The following is a 24,941-nucleotide window of genomic DNA, read 5'->3' as shown; positions in this document are numbered from 1 at the left end:
CAGTCGGGCGGAGGGTGCAACGCAGCATCATCAGTCACAATCCGCTGCTCATACAAGTCTATGGGAACAACGGAATCCGCTAAACGGACTCCGTTGTTTACCAGAGCAGCGGATTGTGACTGATACATTTTAGCGGAAGTGTGAACTTAGCCTAATGTGGATTATACAGCGATCTGCGTGATGAAGAGCTGTGAATCTCCAGCCATGTACATATATACACATGTGCAGTATGTCACCTATAGTCCATGCTTCCTATAGGTGACTTTTTTCAGTGTATCTTACCTTTGTCATTTGCCAGACGGCTCTGCTCGCCGGCACTAACTTCTTTACCACATTGCAGATTTCCGTTTTAAAGTTTCTAACGGCATTAAAGTATCCGCACCCTATCACTCCTGTGAAAGGGAGACAACAAGTATGAATGCTGGAGACAACAAGTATGAATGCCGGAGACAACGAGTATGAATGCCGAGTATGAATGCCGGAGACAACAAGTATGAATGCCGGAGACAACGGGTATGAATGCCGGAGACAACGAGTATGAATGCCGGAGACAACAAGTATGAATGCTGGAGACAACAAGTATGAATGCCGGAGACAACGAGTATGAATGCCGGAGACAATGGGTATGAATGCCGGAGACAACAAGTATGAATGCCGGAGACAACGAGTATGAATGCCGGAGACAATGGGTATGAATGCCGGAGACAACAAGTATAAATGCCAGAGACAACAAGTATGAATGCTGGAGACAACAAGTATGAATGCCGGAGACAACGGGTATGAATGCCGGAGACAACGAGTATGAATGCCGAGTATGAATGCCGGAGACAACGGGTATGAATGCCGGAGACAACGGGTATGAATGCCGGAGACAACAAGTATGAATGCCGGAGACAACGGGTATGAATGCCGGAGACAACAAGTATGAATGCCGGAGACAACGGGTATGAATGCCGAGTATGAATGCCGGAGACAACAAGTATGAATGCCGGAGACAACGGGTATGAATGCCGAGTATGAATGCCGGAGACAACAAGTATGAATGCCGGAGACAACGGGTATGAATGCCGGAGACAACAAGTATAAATGCCAGAGACAACGAGTATGAATGCTGGAGACAACGAGTATGAATGCCGGAGACAACAAGTATGAATGCCGGAGACAACGGGTATGAATGCCGGAGACAACGAGTATGAATGCCGAGTATGAATGCCGGAGACAACAAGTATGGATGCCGGAGACAACGGGTATGAATGCCGGAGATAACAAGTATGAATGCCGGAGACAACAAGTATGAATGCCGGAGACAACGAGTATGAATGCCGGAGACAACGAGTATGAATGCCGGAGACAACAAGTATGAATGCCGGAGACAACGAGTATGAATGCCGGAGACAACAAGTATGAATGCCGGAGAAAACGGGTATGAATGCCGGAGACAGCAAGTATGAATGCCGGAGACAACGAGTATGAATGCCGGAGGCAACGGGTATGAATGCCGGAGACAACAAGTATGAATGCCAGAGACGAGTATGAATGCCGGAGACAACGAGTATGAATGCCGGAGACAACAAGTATGAATGCCGGAGACAACGAGTATGAATGCCGGAGACAACGAGTATGAATGCCGGCGGAGACAACGAGTATGAATGCTGGAGACAACGAGTATGAATGCTGGAGACAACAAGTATGAACGCCGGAGACAACGAGTATGAATGCCGGAAACAACGGGTATGAATGCCGAGTATGAATGCCGGAGACAACAAGTAAGAATGCCGGAGACAACGAGTATGAACGCCGGAGACAATGAGTATGAACGCCGGAGACAACGAGTATGAACGCCGGAGACAACGAGTATGAATGCCGGAGACAACGAGTATGAATGCTGGAGACAACGAGTATGAATGCTGGAGACAACAAGTATGAACGCCGGAGACAACGAGTATGAATGCCGGAAACAACGGGTATGAATGCCGAGTATGAATGCCGGAGACAACAAGTAAGAATGCCGGAGACAACGAGTATGAACACCGGAGACAATGAGTATGAACGCCGGAGACAACGAGTATGAACGCCGAAGACAACGAGTATGAATGCTGGAGACAACAAGTATGAACGCCGGAGACAACGAGTATGAATGCCGGAAACAACGGGTATGAATGCCGAGTATGAATGCCGGAGACAACAAGTAAGAATGCCGGAGACAACAAGTATGAACGCCGGAGACAATGAGTATGAACGCCGGAGACAACGAGTATGAACGCCGGAGACAACGAGTATGAATGCCGGAGACAACGAGTATGAACGCCGGAGACAACGAGTATGAACGCCGGAGACAACGAGTATGAATGCCGGAGACAACGAGTATGAACGCCGGAGAGCCGGAGACAACAAGTATGAATGCTGGAGACAACGAATATGAATGCCAGAGTCATCAGGTATGAATAACAGAGACGAGTATGAATGCCGGAGACAACGAGTATGAATGCTGGAGACAACGGGTATGAATGCCGGAGACAACAGGTATGAATGCCAGAGTTATCAGGTATGAATAACAGAGATGAGTATGAATGCCGGAGACAACGAGTATGAATGCCGGAGACAACGAGTATGAATGCCGGAGACAACGAGTATGAATGCCGGAGACGAGTATGAATGTCGGTTTCTACAGTGATGATGGGTTTATTGTATACTTAGAAAAACCATTTGAATAACTATTGGAGACAAAAAGTTACACTTTTTTCTGCAACTCGTTTTATGCAGAAAAATCTATGACTTTTTGTCTCCGGAGGTGTCCAGCCTCTGAATGTAATCAAGAGACCATGAAAACACAAGATACTCCCTGGTCAGTCAGGATATTGCAGATAAAAATTAAGAGAACACAGTGAAATAGAAATAAGATTTACCAAACAAGTTATCAATAGCTGCCTCGGAGGGGGCTGTACACATGAAAATATTGAACTGTCTCTTTAAACGCTGCGGGATGTCGTTTCGTCCCCCTCCTGGGTGTACCATGGCCCCGATGATCTGCACATCCACGATACATTTGAGTTCTCCGGGCTTATCCAGGTTATACAGCCCCTTCACTTCTATCAATTGGCGAATTATTTCACTTGTCGTCTGCAGCAAAAGGAACAATCAGCTCAGATGAAATGTAACGCCGGTCCTAGAGGGGTCAGTCTGCCTCTGATCTGACCGGAATGTGGGATTCATTACAGGAGGGACAAGAGGTGTTACTTTATTAGGAAGAGACAAAGTCACTATAAAGATATTTCATCCTATGTAATGTCTAATGATAAAGTCACAGTTCCATGAGCACCTATAGGTTATGTTATATCATCAATGGTCAATTGTGTTCATAATGGTGATCCAGAAATCTACAATGTATTTCTTTACCGATCTGGGAATAATTTTTGTGGACCAATTCATTTTATGTGTTTAAATGTTTATTAGATAAAGGTTAGGAATTTTAAGAAAACATGAAAAAAAAAATGTCTTCCTTTAAATTCAGATTCCCTCATATGCAGGTTACAACCTGCTCCTAGTTTCAGACTTGGGTTCCTCCCAGCAATACAGGCTGGATGGGTTCCTCCCAGCAATACAGGCTGGATGGGTCCCTCACTACAATACAGGCTGGATGGGTCCCTCACTACAATACAGGCTGGATGGGTTCCTCCCAGCAATACAGGCTGGATGGGTCCCTCACTGCAATACAGGCTGGATGGGTCCCTCACTACAATACAGGCTGGATGGGTCCCTCACTACAATACAGGCTGGATGGGTCCCTCACTACAATACAGGCTGGATGGGTCCTTCCAGCAATATGGGCTGGGTGGATCCCTCCCAGCAATACGGGCTGGATGGGTCCCTCCCAGCAATACAGGCTGGATGGGTCCCTACTAGTAATATGGGCTGGATGGGTCCCTCCCAGCAATAAAGGCTGGATGGGTCCCTCCTAGCAATATGGGCTGGATGATTCCCTCCCAGCAATACGGGCTGGATGGGTCCCTCCTATTACATGCTGGATGGGTCTCTTGCTCTAATACAGGTTGGATGGTTCCTTCCAAGCAATGCAGGCTGGATGGTTCTTTTGCTCGCTGTAATATGGACTGGATGGGTCCCTCCTAGTAATACAGGCTGGATGGGTCCCTCACACCAATACAGGCTGCATGGTTCCTTCCCAGCAATACGGGCTGGATAGTTCCCTCTCAGCAATACAGTCTGGAGCGGGTGCTGTTGAACTTCTCTCAGTGGCATCAGTACAGCAAGCTATATGATGGAGTTGCACTGATTCTACAAAAGTAGGACATTTTTAATGAAGACAATCTTAAACATTGTTTAGTTTCTCATTGAGGAAGAAAAGGTGTCCATATCCTTTAAATCAGTTATGATTAAATAAACGCCTTCCCTTCTTATGGAATTTAGTGTGTGAACGTCATGTTTTTATTTTAATTTCTTAATCTATTTATATATAGAAAAGTGAAGTTGTTCACATGTACATTTTTAACTAGATATTTCTGTTCATTAATAAACATTGATGAGCAAAAGTCTAACAATGTTTAGCACTTTTGCCTTTCAGTTTCCATATCTCACTGCCCTCCACAGCTCTGAGCATGAGAACCTTCATCTTATAGACCAGTGATGGCGAACCTATGGCACGCGTGCCAGACAGGGCACGCAGAGCCCTTTGTGTTGGCACGCGCGCTGTCGCCACACTGAGCCACTTTGATATGCTGGTGTGATCGCGCCAGCAGATCAAGGTGGTGTTTAGCAGAGGAGACATTTCTCCTTGCTCTGACACGCCTCCTCTCCTGGGCTGCAGACCTGTTGCCTAGGAGATGGAGGAGCGTCAGTAGGCGGCGCCGGGGTCTTGTGGACTGGCCGCGCGGGAACTGAAGTGACTGAGGACGCAGCAGCGGAGGATGGGGGCTAGAAGTGAGTTTTTTTTTTTGTTTTTTTTTTAAGCTGTGTGCGCGGCTGTGCCAAAGTGTGGGGGGACAGAGCCAGCACAGGGGAAACATGGGGAGCACGGGGGACAGAGCCAGCATGGGGGGAACATGGAGAGCACGGGGGACAGAGCCAGCACGGGGTATACCGAGCACGGGGGAAACATGGGAAGCATGGGGGACAGAGCCAGCACGGGGTATACCGAGCACGGGGGAAACATGGGAAGCATGGGGGACAGAGCCAGCACGGGAGGGGAACATGGAGCGCACGGGGGAAACATGGGGAGCATGGGGGGAACATGGAGCGCACTGGGGATAGAGCCAGCACAGGGGGGAACATGGAGCGCACGGGGGACAGAGCCAGCACAGGGGGGAACATGGAGCGCATGAGGGACAGAGCCAGCACAGAGGGGAACATGGAGCGCACGGGGGAAACATGGGGAGCATGGGGGACAGAGCCAGCATGGGGGGAACATGGAGCGCACAGGGGACAGAGCCAGCACAGGGGGGAACATGGAGCGCACGGGGGAAACATGGGGAGCATGGGGGATAGAGCCAGCACGGGAGGGAAACATGGAGCGCACGGGGGAAACATGGGGAGCATGGGGGACAGAGCCAGCATGGGGGGAACATGGAGCGCACAGGGGACAGAGCCAGCACAGGGGGGAACATGGAGCGCACGGGGGAAACATGGGGAGCATGGGGGACAGAGCCAGCATGGGGGGAACATGGAGCGCACGGGGGACAGAGCCAGCACGGGGGGGAACATGGAGCGCACGGGGGAAACATGGGGAGCATGGGGGGTAGAGCCAGCATGGGGGGAACATGGAGCGCATAGGGGACAGAGCCAGCACAGGGGGGAACATGGAGCACACGGGGGACAGAGCCAGCACAGGGGGGAACATGGAGCGCACGGGGGAAACATGGGGAGCATGGGGGACAGAGCCAGCACGGGGGGGGGGGGAACATGGAGAGCACGGGGGAAACATGGGGAGCACGGGGGAAACATGGGGAGCACGGGGGACAGAGCCAGCATGGGGCAGAGCACGGGGCATATACAAACAGAGCACGGGGCAAACATGGGAGCACGGGGCATATACAAACAGAGCACAAGGCAAACAGAGCACAAGGCAAACAGAGCACAGGGCATACAGAGCACAGGGCATACAGAGCATGGGGCAAACATGGGAGCATGGGGCAAACATGGCTGCAAAGATGGGGGAAACGTGCAAAGAGGGAGAGAAATTTGCAAAGAGGGAGAGAAACGGCTGCAAAGATGGGGGAAACATGGCTGCAAAGATGGGGGAAAGATGGCTGCAAAGATGGGGGAAAGATGGCTGCAAAGATGGGGGAAAGATGGCTGCAAAGATGGGGGAAAGATGGCTGCAAAGATGGGGGAAAGATGGCTGCAAAGATGGGGGAAACATGACTGCAAGGATGGGGGGTAAACATGACTGCAAGGATGGGGGGAAACAAGCCAGGATGGGGTACATTTAGCAGGAAGGGAAACATGCCAGGAAGGGGTATATTTACCAGTATGGGGGATACATTTACCAGGATGGGGGGATACATTTACCTGAATGGGGGGAAACATGAAAGGATGGGGGGGAAACATGCCAGGATGGAGGTACATGAACATGCCAGGATGGGGAACATTTAGCAGGAAGGGTGACATTTACCAGGATGGGGTACATTTACCAGGAAAGGGGACATTTACCAGGATAAAGGAACATGCCTGGATGAGGTACATATACCAGGATGGGGTCATTTAACAGCATGGGGGAACATTCCAGGATGGGATACATTTACAATGATGGGGTACATTTACCAGGAATGGGGTACATTTACCAGGAATGGGGTACATTTACCAGGATGTGGACAAATATACCAGAATGTAGGAAATATATATCAGGATGGGGGTGATGTTTACCAGGAAGTGGCCAGGAAGGGGGACAGAACTACACAATGAAGGGGGGCGGGGAGCAACTCGTACATCTTTATGGGATTTCAAGATGTTCAGACTTTGAAATGTAGATGTGGATTACAGGATGACATCTGATTACATTCTATGCTAAAATCTCTAATATGCTGCAAATTTTATTCCAGAAGGAATAATCCAACTGCTGTGTCTGGAAAGGGCAGGGGCTCAGCTTCAATGTGTGGTAAGCATGAGCGTGATGCCCCCTGCTGAAGAGAAGATGGCAAAGGTAAGGTTACAATCAATTATTTACATAATAGGATTGGTTGGCACTTCGGAAAAAAAAATGGGTTTAGGGCTACAGTTTGGGCACTCGGCCTGTAAAAGGTTCGCCATGACTGTTATAGACCATTATCTTGGCTTCTCATACATAAATATGACTTGAAGATATTTAGCAGATGATTAGTTATACAGATTCTTGTCAGGTCACTGCATTGTTACTGTTTTGCTTTTTTTTCTTCCTGCATACTACAAATTACAATATGTTCTCACGTTCCCCAATAGCTCAGTGTGTTATTAGGTTGATTCTCAAGTGAAAGGTGACTGGTTCAAATCAAGGAGCCGCCATGAAGATTTCACAAAAAAAAGAGAAATAGCATCATTCAGCTCATCAATAGCGGTCTCTATAAGCCAGGGGTCAGGAACCTTTTTGGCTAAGAGTGCCGTAAACGCCACATATTTTGAAATATAATTCCGCGAGAGCCGTACAATATGTTTAAAGGGCCATTGACAGATCAATCGCTCCAATGTTCACTTAGTACAGCAAGGAATGCTCCTCCCTGCTGTATAAAGCCACAACTGGACTGAAACAATGGTAATTAGCAGTAAAAAAATCAAATAAATAACTTACATTGTGAACTTGCGATGCATGACATCAGTCCAGCAGTCTGGCTTCTTCTTTTTCCTGCGCATGACTGGAAGCTGGCATTCTTCCCACCTGATGTTGAGAGAATGACAGCTTTGAGGCATTCGCAGAAGAAAGAAGCTGGAATATTGGACATGTCACACAACGCATTGTCAGTTATGTCAATTATCTATTTTATTATTTTACAGCGAATTATTGTTTAGGTCCAGCGGTGGCTTAGTGCAGCAGAGAGGAGAAGGGAATTTTGTTACTTACCGTAAATTCCTTTTCTTCTAGCTCTTATTGGGAGACCCAGACGATTGGGGTATAGCTACTGCCCTCCGGAGGCCACACAAAGCACTACACTAAAAAGTGCAAGGCCCCTCCCCTTCTGGCTATACCCCCCCGTGGTATCACGGGTTCTCCAGTTTTAGTGCCAAAGCAAGAAGGAGGAAGCCAATAACTGGTTTAAACAAATTAACTCCGAATAACGTCGGAGAACTGAAAAACCGTTCAACATGAACAACATGTGTACCCGCAAACAACCAAGAAATCCCGAAGGACAACAGGGCGGGTGCTGGGTCTCCCAATAAGAGCTAGAAGAAAAGGAATTTACGGTAAGTAACAAAATTCCCTTCTTCTTCAGCGCTCTATTGGGAGACCCAGACGATTGGGACGTCCAAAAGCTGTCCCTGGGTGGGTAAAGAGATACCTCATGTTAGAGCTGCAAAACAGCCCTCCCCTACGGGGATGTCACTGCCGCCTGCAGGACTCTTCTACCTAAGCTGGCATCCGCCGAAGCATAGGTATGCACCTGATAATGTTTGGTGAAAGTGTGCAGACTCGACCAGGTAGCTGCCTGGCACACCTGTTGAGCCGAAGCCTGGTGTCGTAGCGCCCAGGACGCACTCACGGCTCTGGTTGAATGGGCTTTCAGCCCTGAAAGAACCGGAAGCCCTGCAGAACGGTAGGCTTCCAGAATTGGTTCTTTGATCCATCGAGCCAGGGTGGCTTTAGAAGCCTGCAACCTCTTGCGCGTACCAGCGACAAGGGCATCGGAACGGCGTACGGGCGCCGTGCGGGAAATGTAGATTCTGAGTGCTCTCACCAGATCTAGCAAACGTAAATCATTCTCATACCGGTGAACCGGATGAGTGCAAAAGGACGGTAAGGAGATATCCTGATTAAGATGAAACGAGGATACGACCTTAGGGAGAAACTCCGGAATGATGCGCAGCACTACCTTGTCCTGGTGAAACACCAGGAAGGGAGCCTTGGATGACAGAGCTGCCAGCTCAGACACTCGCCGAAGCGATGTGATCGCAACGAGAAACGCCACCTTCTGTGACAGGCGAGAAAAGGAAACTTCCTTCAGAGGCTCGAAAGGCGGCTTCTGGAGAGCAACTAGAACCCTGTTCAGATCCCATGGATCCAACGGCCGCTTGTACGGGGGTACGATATGACAAACCCCCTGCGGGAACGTGCGCACCTTAGAAAAACGTGCTAGAGACGCTTCTGAAAAAAACACGGATAGTGCTGAGACTTGCCCTTTGAGGGAGTCTAGCGACAAGCCCTTTTCTAACTCCTATTGTAGGAAGGAAAGAAAGATAGGCAATGCAAATGGCCAGGGAGACACTCCCTGAGTAGAGCACCAGATTAAGAAAATCTTCCACGTTCTGTGGTAGATCTTAGCAGACGTGGGCTTCCTAGCCTGTCTCATGGTGGCAACGACCCCTTGGGATAATCCTGAAGACGCTAGGATCCAGGACACAAAAGCCACACAGTCAGGTTCAGGGCCGCAGAATTCCGATGGAAAAACGGCCCTTGAGACAGTAAGTCTGGTCGGTCTGGTAGTGACCCCGGTCGGCCGACCGTGAGATGCCACAGATCCGGGTACCACGATCTCCTCGGCCAGTCTGGTGCGACGAGTATGACGCGGCTGCAATCGGATCTGATTTTTGCGCAGTACTCTGGGCAAGAGTGCCAGAGGTGGAAACACATATGTGAGCCGGAACTGCGACCAATCTTGCACTAAGGCGTCTGCCGCCAGAGCTCTGTGATCGCGCGATCGTGCCATAAATGCCGGGACCTTGTTGGTGTGCCGAGACGCCATTAGGTCGACGTCCGGCACCCCCCAGCGGCAACAGATTTCCTGAAACACGTCCGGGTGAAGGGACCATTCCCCCGCGTCCATGCCCTGGCGACTGAGGAAGTCTGCTTCCCAGTTTTCTACGCCCGGGATGTGAACTGCGGATATGGTGGATGCTGTGTCCTCCACCCACATGAGGATTCGCCGGACTTCCTGGAAGGCTGCTGACTGCGTGTCCCTCCTTGGTGGTTGATGTATGCCACCGCTGTGGAGATGTCCGACTGGATTCGGATCTGCTCCCTTTCTAGCCACTTCTGGAAAGCTAATAGGGTAAGATACCCTGCCCCGATTTCCAGCACATCGAACTGAAGGGTGGACTCCTGCTGAGTCCACGTCCCCTGAGCCATGTGGCGGAGACAAACTGCTCCCCACCCTGACAGACTCGTATCTGTCGTGACCACTGCCCAGGATGGGGGCTATGACAATGAGGTGGGAATAAGCCACTATTGCAGAGAGTCCTCGGCCGTCAGGGAAAGGGAGACTTCCCGTCCAGGGAGGTTGACTGCCCATCCCATTGGCGGAGAATGTCCCATTGCCGTTGGCGCAGATGAAACTGCGCAAAGAGAACTGCCTCGATGGCTGCCACCATCTTCCTTAGGAAGTGCATGAGGCGCCTTAAGGGGTGCGACTGGCCTTGAAGGAGAGACTGCACCTCTGTCCGCAGTGAACGCTGCTGGTTCAGCGGAAGCTTCACTATGGCTGATAGAGTATGAAACTCCATGCCGAGATACGTTAGTGATTGAGTCGGAGACAGATTTGACCTTGCCAAATTGATGATCCACCCGAAAGTCTGGAGAGTCTCCAGCGTAACATTCAGGCTGCGTTGGCATGCCTCGAGGGAGGGTGCTTTGACGAGTAGATCGTCCAAGTACGGGATCACCGGATGTCCGTGAGAGTGCAAGACTGCTACCACTGCTGCCATGACCTTGGTGCACACCCGTGGGGCTGTCGCCAGACTGAATGGCAGAGCTACGAACAGAAGATGTTCGTCTCCTATCACAAAACGTAGAAAACGTTGGTGCTCCGTAGCAATTGGCACGTGGAGATAGGCATCTTTGATGTCTGTTGAGGCAAGGAAGTCTCCTCGAGACATTAAGGCAATGACGGATCGGAGGGATCCCATCCGGAACCGCCTGGCGTTCGCATGCTCGTTGAGCAGTTTCAGAACCAGAACAGTACGGAAGGAACCGTCCATTTTTGGAGCCACAAAGAGATTGGAGTACAAACCCTCGCCCTCGTTCCTGAGGGGGGACAGGGATCACCACTCCTTCTGCTCTTAGCGCGTCCACCGCCTGCAGCAGGGCATCTGCTCGGTGGAGCCTGTGGCAGCTAAATGTCGCCAAAGGCGGGGGAGTCTGCCATCAACCGCGGATGCGGAGAGAGAGAGAGAGAGCTGAGAGTCCTGAGGAGACCGCCTTGGTAGCGGTTCCTCCGACTGCCTTCCTTGGGCGAGATTGAGCCCGGCCGGAATCTGAGCCCGTCTGAGGTTTTGTAGCCCTTTTGCACGAGGACAATTGGGACCTGCCGGAGCTTGGGAAGGACCGAAACCTCGACTGTACTTTTAGGACAGTATTAACAGGGTAAGTCGCAGTGCAGACATTGCGGGGTTACGGACGCCTCTGCGGTACAGATGTCCCTGCTCAAGGTCAGCTGCGCAAGAACAGCTGAAAAGGTTAGGTTGCCAATACGGCTGTGGATGCCGGAGCAACCGACACGCCGATAGCCTCCTAGACAGATTTCAACCAGAGTCCATCTGTCTGTGAATGGCATCTTTAAGTGAAGCCCCATCTCCAGTGCAACTATGGCTCTATATGCAAGCCTGGAGATTGGAGAATCCACCTTTGGACCCTGGGTCCAGCGCTGACCACGTCAGGGGAAAAAAGGGATAACGTGTATCCTAAAAACGTTTGGAGAAGACGCTTATCTGGTAAGCGTGGTGTTCCTGGACTGCTTCTCTGAAGTCAGCGTGGCCAGAAAAATACTCAATATCTGCGTGAGATACTGAAAAGGAACTTCTCCTGTTCGTCTCCTATCTCCACTGGGGGAGCTGAGGGAGAAAGATCCAACCTTCCATTGATGGACGGTATAGGATCATTCCGTATGGCGTTACCACCCGGTGTATCCGGATTGAGAGCGATGTCAGTATCAAAGCCCTGAAGAGCTGCCTTTTGGTCAAGTAGATTGCCCATGGGTGCAAGTCTCTATATTATGACTACTCCGTCCCTGTCCATGGACAGGGTTGACAGGAGGTTTCTTTGGCCACAACTAGTAGAGCCCCGGCAGACGAAGTGCTAGAGACCCCGGCAGACGACGTGCTACAGGGGAGCATGCACACAATGGGACGGTGTCATGAACAGCATCCCATGTAGTAAAAACAGCACTGAAATCTGTGTTGCTTTTTTGCCGCTGCCGACTAGCTATCTAGAAGTATATAGCCAAGATTGGTGACCGTACATTGCAATGTATAGCATACAGGCATAAAGTACAAAAGACCACTGCAGTACAAGCAATACAAGCAGCATAGAAGCCTGTGCCCTGGCACCCCTGCTCTTCTGCTGCTGTATACTAGTCATCTAGGGGAATATAGCCCAGAAGAGTGACCCTACAGTGCAATGTATAGCATACAAGCACAAGTACAAATGAACACTGCAGCACATGCAATCCAAGCAGCATAGAAGCCTATGCCCTGGCACCTCTGCTCTTCTGCTGCTGTAGACTGGTCATCTAGGGGAATATAGCCCAGAAGAGTGACCATACAGTGCAATGTATAGCATACAAGCACAAGTACAAATGCACACTGCAGCCCATGCAATACAAGCAGCATAGAAAAAAACCTGTGCCCCAGCACCCTTGGTTTTCTGCTGCTGTAGTCTAGCCATTCCAGGAGAATATAGCTAAGACTAGCGACTGTACAGTGCAATGTATAGCATATCAGCATAAACACAAATGAACACCTCAGTCGTGCAAAACAAGCAGCCTAGAAAGCCTGTGCTTTAGCACACCTGCTTTCCTGCTGCTGATGTGTCGCTCCCCCAGCGGGCATATAGCGACCTATGCAGTTAAAAACAACACATGTATACACTGCAGTTATATCGTGGTCAGCACTATGTGTGCCTCTTACCGCCCGCCTATAAGCGGGTGTATGATCGCCACCGTCCTGCCTTGGTGCCGAAAGTCCGAGCTCGGACTGCAGTAATGGCTGCCGGCTTCTTCCCCAGCTCGTGTGAGGAGGGGCGGGCCGTGGGCGTGCCCCCAAGGCAGAGCGGGAATCCGGCGTCCGACAGTGTGCAGTGAGAGGGCTGGAGCATGTAAAAAGGCTCCAGCCCTCGGCGCTGCTGATTGCTCAGCGCCTGTCCCCTTCCCTGAGTGACAGGGAGGGGGCGGGAACGAAGCGGCACTAGGCCGCAGAAGCCGGGGACTGGAGTTATAAGCGCCGCCGCCGTAAAAGCGCGGTCGGCGCCCAGTCCCCGGCGAACTACAAGTCCCAGCCGCGCCGCCGCTCCCGGAGCGTCCGGCGCGGTAGTTCCCAAAAACACAAAGTCACTCAGCAAAGCTGCAGTGACTGTAACCCTTTACTGTCCCCGGCGCACTAGCACACCCAGCAAGCCTGGAGTGTGCTGTGCCTGTGTGTACGGGGACACAGAGTACCTGTAATGGTGCAGGGCCATGTCCCTGAACGGTACTCCAGCTCCGTATCCAGCAGGTTCAAATGGGTCTGTGGATGGAGCCCGGCGTCAGAGCTTTGAGGCCGGCAGGATCCCACTTCCTCAGAGCCCCCCAGGGGGATGGGGAAGGAAAACAGCATGTGGGCTCCAGCCTCCGTACCAGCAATAGGTACCTCAACCTTACAACACCATCAACGGGTGAGAAGGGAGCATGCTGGGGGCCCTATATGGGCCCTCTTTTCTTCCATCCGAAATAGTCAGCAGCTACTGCTGACTAAAATCTGTGGAGCTATGCGTGGATGTCTGACCTCCTTCGCACAAAGCTTGAAAACTGGAGAACCCGTGATACCACGGGGGGGTATAGCCAGAAGGGGAGGGGCCTTGCACTTTTTAGTGTAGTGCTTTGTGTGGCCTCCGGAGGGCAGTAGCTATACCCCAATCGTCTGGGTCTCCCAATAGAGCGCTGAAGAAACACTCCTTTGTGTACTAAGTGACCGCTGGAGCAATTGTATCTGTCAGTGGCCCTTTTAAAAGTGTTGGTCTTACAGAAAATGAACAAAAAAAGAGAGGCTCAGACCCAGGAGATACACACACAAGCCATACACAGCACTCAACATGCCGTATACACAGTACATAAGGAGAAGAAAAAAAGCTCTGCAGGTAAATATATGCACACCAGGAATTAGATATACCAATAAACCTCACAATATGAAACTTTATTAAGTGCCAAACACAACAAACACAGCACACATACACACCATATACACAGCACACATACACACCATATACACAGCACACACTCACACACGCCGAATACACAGCACACGCACGCGCCGAATACACAGCACACGCACGCGCCGAATACACAGCACACATACACACCATATACACAGCACACATACACACCATATACACAGCACACACTCACACACGCCGAATACACAGCACACGCACGCGCCGAATACACAGCACACGCACGCGCCGAATACACAGCACACATACACACCATATACACAGCACACATACACACCATATACACAGCACACACTCACACACGCCGAATACACAGCACACGCACGCGCCGAATACACAGCACACGCACGCGCCGAATACACAGCACACGCACGCGCCGTATACACAGCACACGCACGCGCCGTATACACAGCACACGCACGCGCCGTATGCACAGCACACGCACGCGCCGTATACACAGCACACGCACGCGCCGTATACACAGCACACGCACGCGCCGTATGCACAGCACACACAGATATAAGTACCTGCTGCTTAGTTGCCCTGTAAGATCAGGTGCAGCACAAGTGATGGATGCAGCAGTTCAAGGGCTGGCTTCATTCTCCTCTTTTCTCTCCAAGAAAAGACCTTATAGACCTGAGCAGCAGAGCACAGAACTGGAGGGTGAGAGGCAGAACGCAGGCACTATACAGGCCCCTGCCCCATCACTCTGCTTCTATCTGCAATTTCACAGGGGAGCATGTAGGAGCCGGAGGGAGGAAGTCCCACCCCCAGTGCTGTCTGCCGGCAATAGACAAGATCAGCGGCTGCCCGAGCACTGCAGCCTCCGGGAATCTGCCCCAGTGCCCCGGGGGCCGCAGAAAAGGTCATAGCGGGCTGGATGTTCCCCACCCCTGCCTTAAAGGGACGGCAGGCACAGTTTCCTGCCGAGGACTGCGGTCCCCGGAACTCAGCCCAGGGACAGCAGAACTGAAGGCGAGTGGCCAAAATGCCGCCCCCCTGACATGTGCCGCCCGGGGCGGACTGCCCCCTCCGCCCCCCCTTTGCTACGCCACTGCAGACCTGCGGGAAAGGCGGGGGGCGGCGGCCCCCCCACCCCTCCACCGGCCAGCCCACCGGGAGAAGTCCCGCCCAGGGCCGGCTCCAGGTTTTTGTGGGCCCTGGGCAAAAGAGTCTCAGTGGGCCCCATCCACACATAGACATGCACAGATACATACACCTACAGGCACATGTACACATACTTAAAGGGAACCTGTCAGCAGAAATTTCGACTTAAACCTAACAGATTCCCCCTCTGCAGCTCCTGGGCTGCATTCTAGAAAGGTCCCTGTTAGTATTGTGGCCCCTTTCTGACCCAAAAAAAGAGTTTATATCGAGGTACCTTTTTGGCTTCTGATTCTCTAAATGTGTCACGGGGGCGGGCTGCCTGATGGCCGTTATTCTGCCCCCTGTTCCTGTATGCCGCCCCCATCGCCGATTTCTATACTTCTGGACGCCGCCCACTGCTCCAGCTATCCCCGCGCATGCCCAGTGCTCATCTCTCGTGGATGAGCACTGTGCCCAGTGTCACCGGTGGTGACGTGCGCGCAGGGTTTAGATTATGGGCGGTGCTGTGATGTTAATTACCAAGCAACCGCCCATAATCGCGGGACCGCGCATTCCCCCTCGGCCTGCTTCTTTCTGCGCAAGCGCGCTGCAGCTGAACTCCTCCTGATCGGTGTAGTCACTGCTCCGCGCTCCTCCCATCTATTTCCTGCCTCAGGGCAAGATGGGAAGGAGGTGACGTGAGTTCAGCTGCAGCGCGCTTGCGCAGAAAGCAGGCCGAGGGGGAATGCGCGGTCCCGCGATTATGGGCGGTTGCTTGGTAATTAACATCACAGCACCGCCCATAATCTAAACCCTGCGCGCACGTCACCACCGGTGACACTGGGCACAGTGCTCATCCACGAGAGATGAGCACTGGGCATGCGCGGGGATGGCTGGAGCAGTGGGCGGCGTCCAGAAGTATAGAAATCGGCGATGGGGGCGGCATACAGGAACAGGGGGCAAAATAACGGCCATCAGGCAGCCCGCCCCCGTGACACATTTAGAGAATCAGAAGCCAAAAAGGTACCTCGATATAAACTCTTTTTTTGGGTCAGAAAGGGGCCACAATACTAACAGGGACCTTTCTAGACTGCAGCCCAGGAGCTGCAGAGGGGGAATCTGTTAGGTTTAAGTCGAAATTTCTGCTGACAGGTTCCCTTTAAAGAGAAATTCACAAAAACACATAAATAGACATAAATCTAGACACAGTCATATACACTGCCATACATAGATACACATCATACATACACACACATTATTTTTATATATTTATCCTGTATATATATTTCTAATATTGGGAAGCCGGCAACAGCCTCATTCACCTCCCGGCTTGTCTAACAGACATGGCCGCACATAGGGCACACTAACACTGCTGTATATACATCCCAAGAGAGGTCTGGGGTGGGGGGGACATACAGCACCTGGGTGGAGGGGACATACAACTCTGGGGGTATAGTAGTATGCAGCCCCCATATTGTGTTATGAAGCCCCCATTGTCCTCCATATAGTATTATGTAGCCCCCACATGCACTATGCAGCCCCCATATAGCACAATGCAGACCCAGATAGCATTAGGCACCTTCATGTAGTATACAGCACACATATAGCACAATGCAGACCCAGATAGCAATAGGCACCCTCATGTAGTACACAGCCCCTAAATACCACAGTGCAGAGCCAGATAGCATTAGGCACCCTCATGTAGTACACAGCACCTATATAACACAGTGCAGAGCCAGACAGCACAGTGCAGAGCCAGATAGCATTAGGCACCCTCATGTAGTACACAGCACCTATATAACACAGTGCAGAGCCAGATAGCATTAGGCACCCTCATATAGTACACAGCACCTATATAGCACAGTGCAGAGCCAGATAGCATTAGGTATCCTCATGTAGTACACAGACCTATATAGTACAGTGCAGACCCAGACAGCACAGTGGAGAGCCAGATAGCATTAGGCACCCTCATGTAGCATACAGCTTGTATATAGCATAGCCTGTATATAGCACAGTGCAGAGCCAGATAGCAGTAGGCACCCTCATGTAGAATACAGTGATTAATACTCAGTGGCGTAACTAGAGTTTGATGGGCCCTGGTGCAAAATTTGGATCGGGGCCCCCCTCCACGTACACCGACACTTAGGGTGCGGGATAATGACACTGACACTCGGGGTACAGGATAATGATGCTGACACTTGGCTCTTACCCTCAGCACCCAGGTTTCCCATGATCTGAAATCCCTCTATCAGTACCCTGCTTTCCCATGTTCTGATATCCATCTTTCCCTCAGCACCCAGCTTTCCCATAACAGAGTAAAGCTGGGAGCTGAGAGATGTATAGCAGAGCATGGGAAAGCTGGGTGCTGAGGGAAAGAGCCTTTTTCCCTCAGCACAAAACATTCCCATCCCATGCTTGTATCTTTGTCCTCCTTGTATATAGATCTCCAAATACTATAATGGCCCCCACATAGCCTTCCATATAATATAAAGGGTCCCACATAACCCGTCATATATTATAATGCACCCCCATAGTTCTCCATGTATTATAATTCACCCCATAGTACTCCATATATTATACTGCACCACAGTCCTCCATGTTTTATAACGCACACCCATGTGTGACCATGTGTAAGGTAGCCTCCATATTCCTCCATTTATTATAATGTAGCCCCCATAGTGCTATATGTATTACAATGTAGCGCCATAAATCATCATTTTGTATTATGCAGCCCCATACTCCTCCATGTATAATGCACCCCTAGTCCATGTATAAGGTGTCCTTCATGTTTATTATGCAGTCCCATAGACCTCCATGTATCATGGAGCCAGCACCCCCAGGACTCCATGTGTCATGCAGCCAGCAAAATAAAAAACAAGTACCTCTCTTCTCCTTCCAACCCTGCGACTGCGGTAGTTACGCCCCTGCCCCCATATGTCACACACCCTGCACCCCCATATCACACACACTACACCCCCATATCTCACACACCCTGCTTCCCATACAGCCTGCACCCCCATATCACACACACTACACCCCCATATCACACACACTACACCCCCATATCTCACACCCTGCTTCCCATACAGCCTGCACCCCCCATATCACACACACACACACACACACTGCTCCCCATACAGCCTGCACCCCCCATATCCCACACACACACACTGCTCCCCATACAGCCTGCACCCCCCATATCCCACACACACTGCTTCCCATACAGCCTGCACCCCCCATATCCCACACACACACACACACTGCTCCCCATACAGCCTGCACCCCCCATATCCCACACATACTGCTTCCCATACAGCCTGCACCCCCCATATCCCACAAACACACACACTGCTCCCCATACAGCCTGCACCCCCCATATCCCACACACTGCTCCCCATACAGCCTGCACCCCCCAGATCTCACACACTACACCCCCATATCTCACACACCCTGCTTCCCATACAGCCTGCACCCCCCCATGTCACATACACACTACACCCCCATATCTCTCACACCCTGCTTCCCATACAGCCTGCACCCCCCAGATCTCACACACTACACCCCCATATGTCACATACCCTGCTCCCCATACAGCCTGCACCCCCCATATCACACACAATACACCCCCATATCACACACACCCTGCCCACATATCTCACCCTGCCTGTACCCCAACTTACTCCTCTCAAACACTCTGCACCCCTTCACATGCTTCTGTCACAGTCTGCAGCCCTCATCTGCCACTCACCCTGCAGCCTCCCCCCCCCCATGTCCCCTCTTTTCTTATTACCAGTCATCATGTGTCCAAATCGCCTTCAGTATCTTGCTTTCTGCCGGCATCCTGTGTCTCCTCCCACACAGTCACATGGGCGTGACATCATCGCAAGTCCTGCAGGATGGCTTATTCCGTCTGCTGTGCAGGTCAGAGCACTCCTGCAGCTCAGACACGGCTGGTGGCCTCTCCAGGTCAGGGGCCCCTCTACTGACACTGGGCTCCCCTGACTCACAGGCCGGCCACTACACAGCGGCACTACACATAGGGGCCCGGCAGCCGGCTCTGCAGAGCGGCTGCCGGGCCCCTATGTGTACTAGTGCCGCTGTGTAGTGGCCGGCCTGTGAGTCAGGGGAGCCCAGTGTCAGTAGAGGGGCGGCTCACTTCTCGTTCGCCCGCTGATCCGGTCTCCTCGGCGCGTCGTCCATTGCTGTCGCTCGCTCTCACCTCTCAGCAGGCGTGCAGTGATGACGTCACCGCGGTCCTCTGCAGAGCTGTCAGAAGAACGCCGACAGTCACAGCGGGGAGAATGATAAGAGAGAGAGCGCCGCTCACTCTCTCATCATTGCTCTCAATTGTATCGGCACCTGCGATGCCGATGCAATTGAAAGCTCGATCCTCGGCGGGGGGCGGTGACAGCGCGGCCACCGGGCCCCCCTGAGTAGCGGTGCGCCACTCCTGCCACCGCGAGTGGGCCCCCCCGGCAGCTCAGGGCCCCGTCATTTGACCGGGTTTGCCGGGTGCTGGCGCCGGCCCTGGTCCCGCCCCTCCCGCCTGTCAGTCCGGGCCTGATCAGCGTGCACCGCGGCCTGATGGAGCGCGGTGCATGCATCCTTCCCATAGACAGGTAGGAGCCCTGTCTGCGAGCCAGATACGGCCATCAAAAGAGCCATATCTGGCTCGCGAGCCATAGGTTCCCGACCCCTGCTATAAGCCATGAAAATTGCCAAACTGCATCATGTGCGGCCATGACAAGTGGAGGAATAAGAGTTATTATTGAAATAGATCTGCTGGAGTATAATAAAATCCTTTCTTGGACAAGTACTGTATATCTGTCTGGACTGCACCATATTCACTTTATATTTTGTAGTCTTTTCTTATGAAGTTTGGAAGGATGAAGATCTGACTGCCCGACAACGGTGGGAAGGTTTATTCAATCTATATGCAGATACAGTAGTGTAGTGAAGGTGGAGAATATAGCAGGATATAGTGAGGGGCTCATAAGACCGTGGATGCGGTAACGTGTATTTCATTTTTGATTCTTACCATTATCCCTACATTTTCACATACCTGGTCTCCCCACTCATTGACAGCTGGCATGTTAATGTCATCAATGAACACGCTCATCTTTCTGTCTCCAGGAGGGCCGTAAGTGCTGCCTATACGTTTATCCACAAAACTTTCCATTGCTCTCTACAAAACAATGTGAGACATAGAGCTAATATATGAATAGAAAGATAATGCAGCTCAGTGGTTAGCATCGCAGTCTTGTGGTGGCTCAGTGGTTAGCAGTGCAGTCTTGCAGCGCTGGGGTCCTGGGTTCAAATCCCACCAAGGACACCATCTGCAAGTAGTTTGTATGTTCTCCCCGTGTTTGCATGGGTTTCCTCCGGGTTCTCTGGTTTTCTCCCACAATCCAAAGACATACAGATAGGAACTCTGTATGTAAAGTGCTGCGGAATTAATAGCGCTATATAAATGAATAAAAATTATTATTATTAAATGCAGAAAAGCAGAACTGATGCTATATGTGTCATCTTCCCTCAATCATTTTTTTTCTAATTGAGTATGTAGTTGCTGAAATTTCTGCACCATTTCTGCATCTCTGAGCAGGAAAAATGCAGCGCAAAAACATGCACTTTTCAAAATGAATTTGAAGGTTGAAAAACAGCAAAAACGCCGAAAGAATGGACATATTGCAGGTTATTTTCTGCACCAAATCTGCAAAGAGAAAATTCTCATGGAATTTGCTGACAAAAGGATTTGCTTGCAGTTTTGTAACAAATCCGCACTCAAAAACGCAGGAAAAAAAAAAAGCAATAGAGAGCCCTAGAGACTGGCATTTACTGCACAACAGTTTGCTGTAAATATTGTTTTATTAAATATATTTTCTGAGCTGAAGATCATAGGTTTCTAGTGTGCAGAGATGGCAGTTACAAAGCTCAGCTTTTGTTTTCGGTGTTTTTGGATGGATTATATCTTCAAACTTTTTTTTCATGGAAATAAAAGTTGTGTCCAGATTTTAGCTGTAAAAATAAGTCTTCATTCCTATCCACAAGTTCTTTGCACATTTTTAGAGCAACTGCAAGAAATGAAATGAACTCCTGGTAAGAATCTTTTTGCTGGGAGTTTTAATAAGTGACAGTTCTCAAAAGTACTTAAAGCCCTGGATAATTTGTAACCGTGAGGTCCAACTATTAATTCAGATCTGAACACTATTAGAAATTGTCATAAGACGGCCACTTTTTAGCATCGGTATTACAATATGTGTCGTACCTGAAAGGCTGCAGGATCAGTAGCAGGAGAGAGGTTTATGGATTTGGACACGTGTGCTTCTTCATTGTATCGCTTCATGTAAGCTTTTATCATCAGAGTTTTTCCAGTCGCCTCAGCTCCGGTCAGCAGAACTGCCTAAAAATCACAATCACATCTGTCAGCAAAAGCTGCAACACATGGACACAATCCACCCGTGAGGGATCGGGGGAGAGATGCAGGTCGGCACAGCGCAGCTTTCATACAAGATGGAGACAGCCCTTCACTTCGCTGCCTCCTAATAGAAATAATAAGTTGATATATGTAACAAGTGTTGTATTCGCTGAATTTGATGGGCCATGCTGGAGTCTCCAGCTGCTTTGTCGATCCTGTGATATACATACCTGGCTGTGGCAGGTTAGTTATTAGCAGTGACAGATTATTGTGGGCAGATACAGGTGTGGATCACACATATACCAGATCCTCACGACACACAACCGACGATCTGAACAATCAGTCAGAACAACTTTACTCCATGACATTTACATCCAGCCGTGTCTCATAAGCTCCAATATCCAAAATCAGGACCTCTGGTTTAATGAACAAGACCAAAATACGATGTAACTTACCCAACAATAAACGAAACGTGTCTTACCTTTTGCTGTTTTGCAATTGTGTCTATTAGAAACTGAGTCCGGACGGTGTCAATATTAGGTACCAATATCGAGGAGTAATCTGGAAAGCAATTGCTTGGATAGGAATATTGTGGGACCCTCTTATTCCAGTGCTCCCAGTCACCTGACAGTAAAGGAGACTGAGAATTAAAGAACTCAAGGAACAAAAATCTGGATCATAAAAACCGATTGTACTGTCAAACTAGACAATTCTGAGATTTCCTGCTGCCTGCAGCCACCACTGGGGGGAGCTGCATAATACCAATCCTAGAGTAATCATTGCTAGTGCTGCTGTATAGTGATGGAGGGACTCGGATTGAAAAGTCTGGATCCGTACGGATTCAAAAGTACCCGAACACAGATGCTAGGCCCGGAGTACTCAGGGAATTCCGGGGTAACAGTCCGCAGCTCGGATAATTAAAAACAAATAAAGAAAAAATAAAGACAAAGAGGGGAAAGTCATTGCGTTATACTTACAGAGTCTCTTGCACAGCTCTACACTGCTTCCAGGCCACTCATTAAACTCATAAATATGCACTGCTTCCTCCGCCCACCCACCGGTAGTGTCTGCGTCTGATTGGTTGCAGTAAAACGTGGCCCCACCCTCTGTGACCGCATGTCTGAGTGCTTTCAATCACAGGATGGGTGCTGTCACAGACAGTAGTGGCGCGTCTGACTCCAACCAATCAGAGACCTGGGTACTGCCGGTACATGGGGGAAGCAGTGAATACATATGAGGTGAATGAGCAGCCCCAGAAATAGTGTTATAGCAGTGCCGGAGACTCAATAAGTATAACGTGCCTGTCCCAATCCCACCATCCCTTCTACCACAATTTAAAAGTGCCCCATTCTCGTCCCCATAGATGGACCCCCTGATGAAGGTGACGCCGAAACGTGCGCGTCGGGGTTGTGGTGTCACATGTACAGGTAAATTGTATAACCATTTTTTCTTACATGTACAACCTTGCTACAGTGTGGGTTATTTGATTTGATGCTTGTGTGTTCCTGCCATTTGATGCCTTACCTTGTGCACTGGCATCTCATCCCCCCACACTGCACTGCTTTTTGAACTATGATCTCTCCTTCTTTCCTGCTCACACAAGATTGTATGTTTAACATGGAGTCCTTGCCCCCACATTATGTTTCTATCTACATGTGACACCGTTCTGCTTGGTTTTCCTGCCTTGTGGCTTTACACTTTATATTTCTACCTTTGTGTAATCAATAAATGAATTTTTGTTTGACCTCAAATCGGTTTTTGTAGAATCTATTTCTACTTGTTTGGTGCCTTATGATATTTTATCCGTGGGTCTCACTACATCCACTCAGCCCAATCCACCTATATACCACACACTGGTGAAGCAAGTCCCTTGCTCCCCTTGGGTGTTTTGCATGGCTGTATTTCTTGATCTCTTTTTGTATTGGTCCCCATAGATGTATATGGGGCAGCGTCTGGCCAGATATCTGGGATCAATTCTGGGCCAGAATCGGGGTTTTTTTGTTTGTTTTTTTTTAACTCTGCTGGACCCACCAAGTATTTGCAAGTCCGGCCATCACTACTGCTGTACCACACAAAAACAATACTGTACTGAACACAACGACACAAGCACATTATTAATACAACGGTAAGAGGCAGGATTCTGCCAGAGGAACAGACTGACTCTTACATTTACTACACGTGACACTTCAGAGAACATAACCCAGAGCAGCGATCCGCTGTGTGACTGACTCCCACATTCCCTATAGATTATATAAGCAGAGCAGTTTACCATTTTCATTAACTAAAAACTCAAACATTGACTGTCGAGCCTCTGCGTCTCCTTCTGGCAAGTCCAACTTGCTTTTATGGTTTCTAAGAAAAGCCTCAAAGCGGTCACGACTGTCCTGTTCAAGGAGAGCCCCTAAACTCCACATCAGGGCGAAGATGAAGCATCTGTGAAGATGGCCGTGATCTGTGACACTCTGCTCCGCTCCTGTGTGTGTACAGCCCTCCAAGAGATTCATGGACTGCGGAAGGAAAACAAGATGCACATTCATAGAAATGACGAGCATAAGGTTCTACAAGGAGGAGCTGAAGGGCACTGGTACCAATGTTACGTTCCTCACAAAAATCAAAATACACAAACGCATGATGAGCATGAAAAGGAGTCCTAAGGACAAATTTTTAATTGTTGGTTCTATGTCCTTGTTACACAGATGGAAGTCTCAGCATCATCATTCAGCCAGTATGCTGTATTCCTAAATTATCAATACCAGTGTCGCTCTCGCCGGTTTTCATGACAAGCATTTTGGCTTCAGACGCAAGAGCCGTGTGTCACTTAATGAATCAAAAGAATCTGTAAGTGTCGCACTGCTCCGTGCACTTTACCACAAATGCATGTATACACATCATGTAATGCAGATTTGTTCCTACAATTCCCTGGAGCATGTTTCCTGCAAATATAGCAAAACCTAAGAACACAACCTTGGTGAACTGACTGCCAAATACACTGTGTGCAGAATTATTAGGCAAATGAGTATTTTGATCACATGATACTTTTATACATGTCGTCCTACTCCAAGCTGTATAGGCTGAGAGCCAACTACCAATTAAGTAAATCCG

General features: G+C 50.0%; 1 protein-coding gene across 1 annotated transcript in view; it reads right to left on the bottom strand.

Annotated features, from left to right (window-relative positions):
• DNAH8 (dynein axonemal heavy chain 8) overlaps positions 1-24,941 on the bottom strand; it is a 593,387-nt gene that overhangs the window by 195,622 nt on the left and 372,824 nt on the right. Inside the window, exons 51-56 of the mRNA XM_075338922.1 lie at positions 24,109-24,346; positions 22,321-22,463; positions 21,690-21,824; positions 20,484-20,606; positions 2,907-3,120; positions 283-392 (exon numbers count right to left, since the gene is read on the bottom strand). Coding sequence (XP_075195037.1) covers positions 283-392; positions 2,907-3,120; positions 20,484-20,606; positions 21,690-21,824; positions 22,321-22,463; positions 24,109-24,346 — 963 coding nt within the window. The remainder of the gene's footprint in view (positions 1-282; positions 393-2,906; positions 3,121-20,483; positions 20,607-21,689; positions 21,825-22,320; positions 22,464-24,108; positions 24,347-24,941) is intronic.

Source organism: Anomaloglossus baeobatrachus, chromosome 3, assembly GCF_048569485.1.
Source record: "Anomaloglossus baeobatrachus isolate aAnoBae1 chromosome 3, aAnoBae1.hap1, whole genome shotgun sequence".
Lineage (NCBI taxonomy): Eukaryota > Metazoa > Chordata > Amphibia > Anura > Aromobatidae > Anomaloglossus > Anomaloglossus baeobatrachus.
Note: the sequence above shows the minus strand (reverse complement) of the source record. Positions and strands in the feature narration are given on the sequence as shown.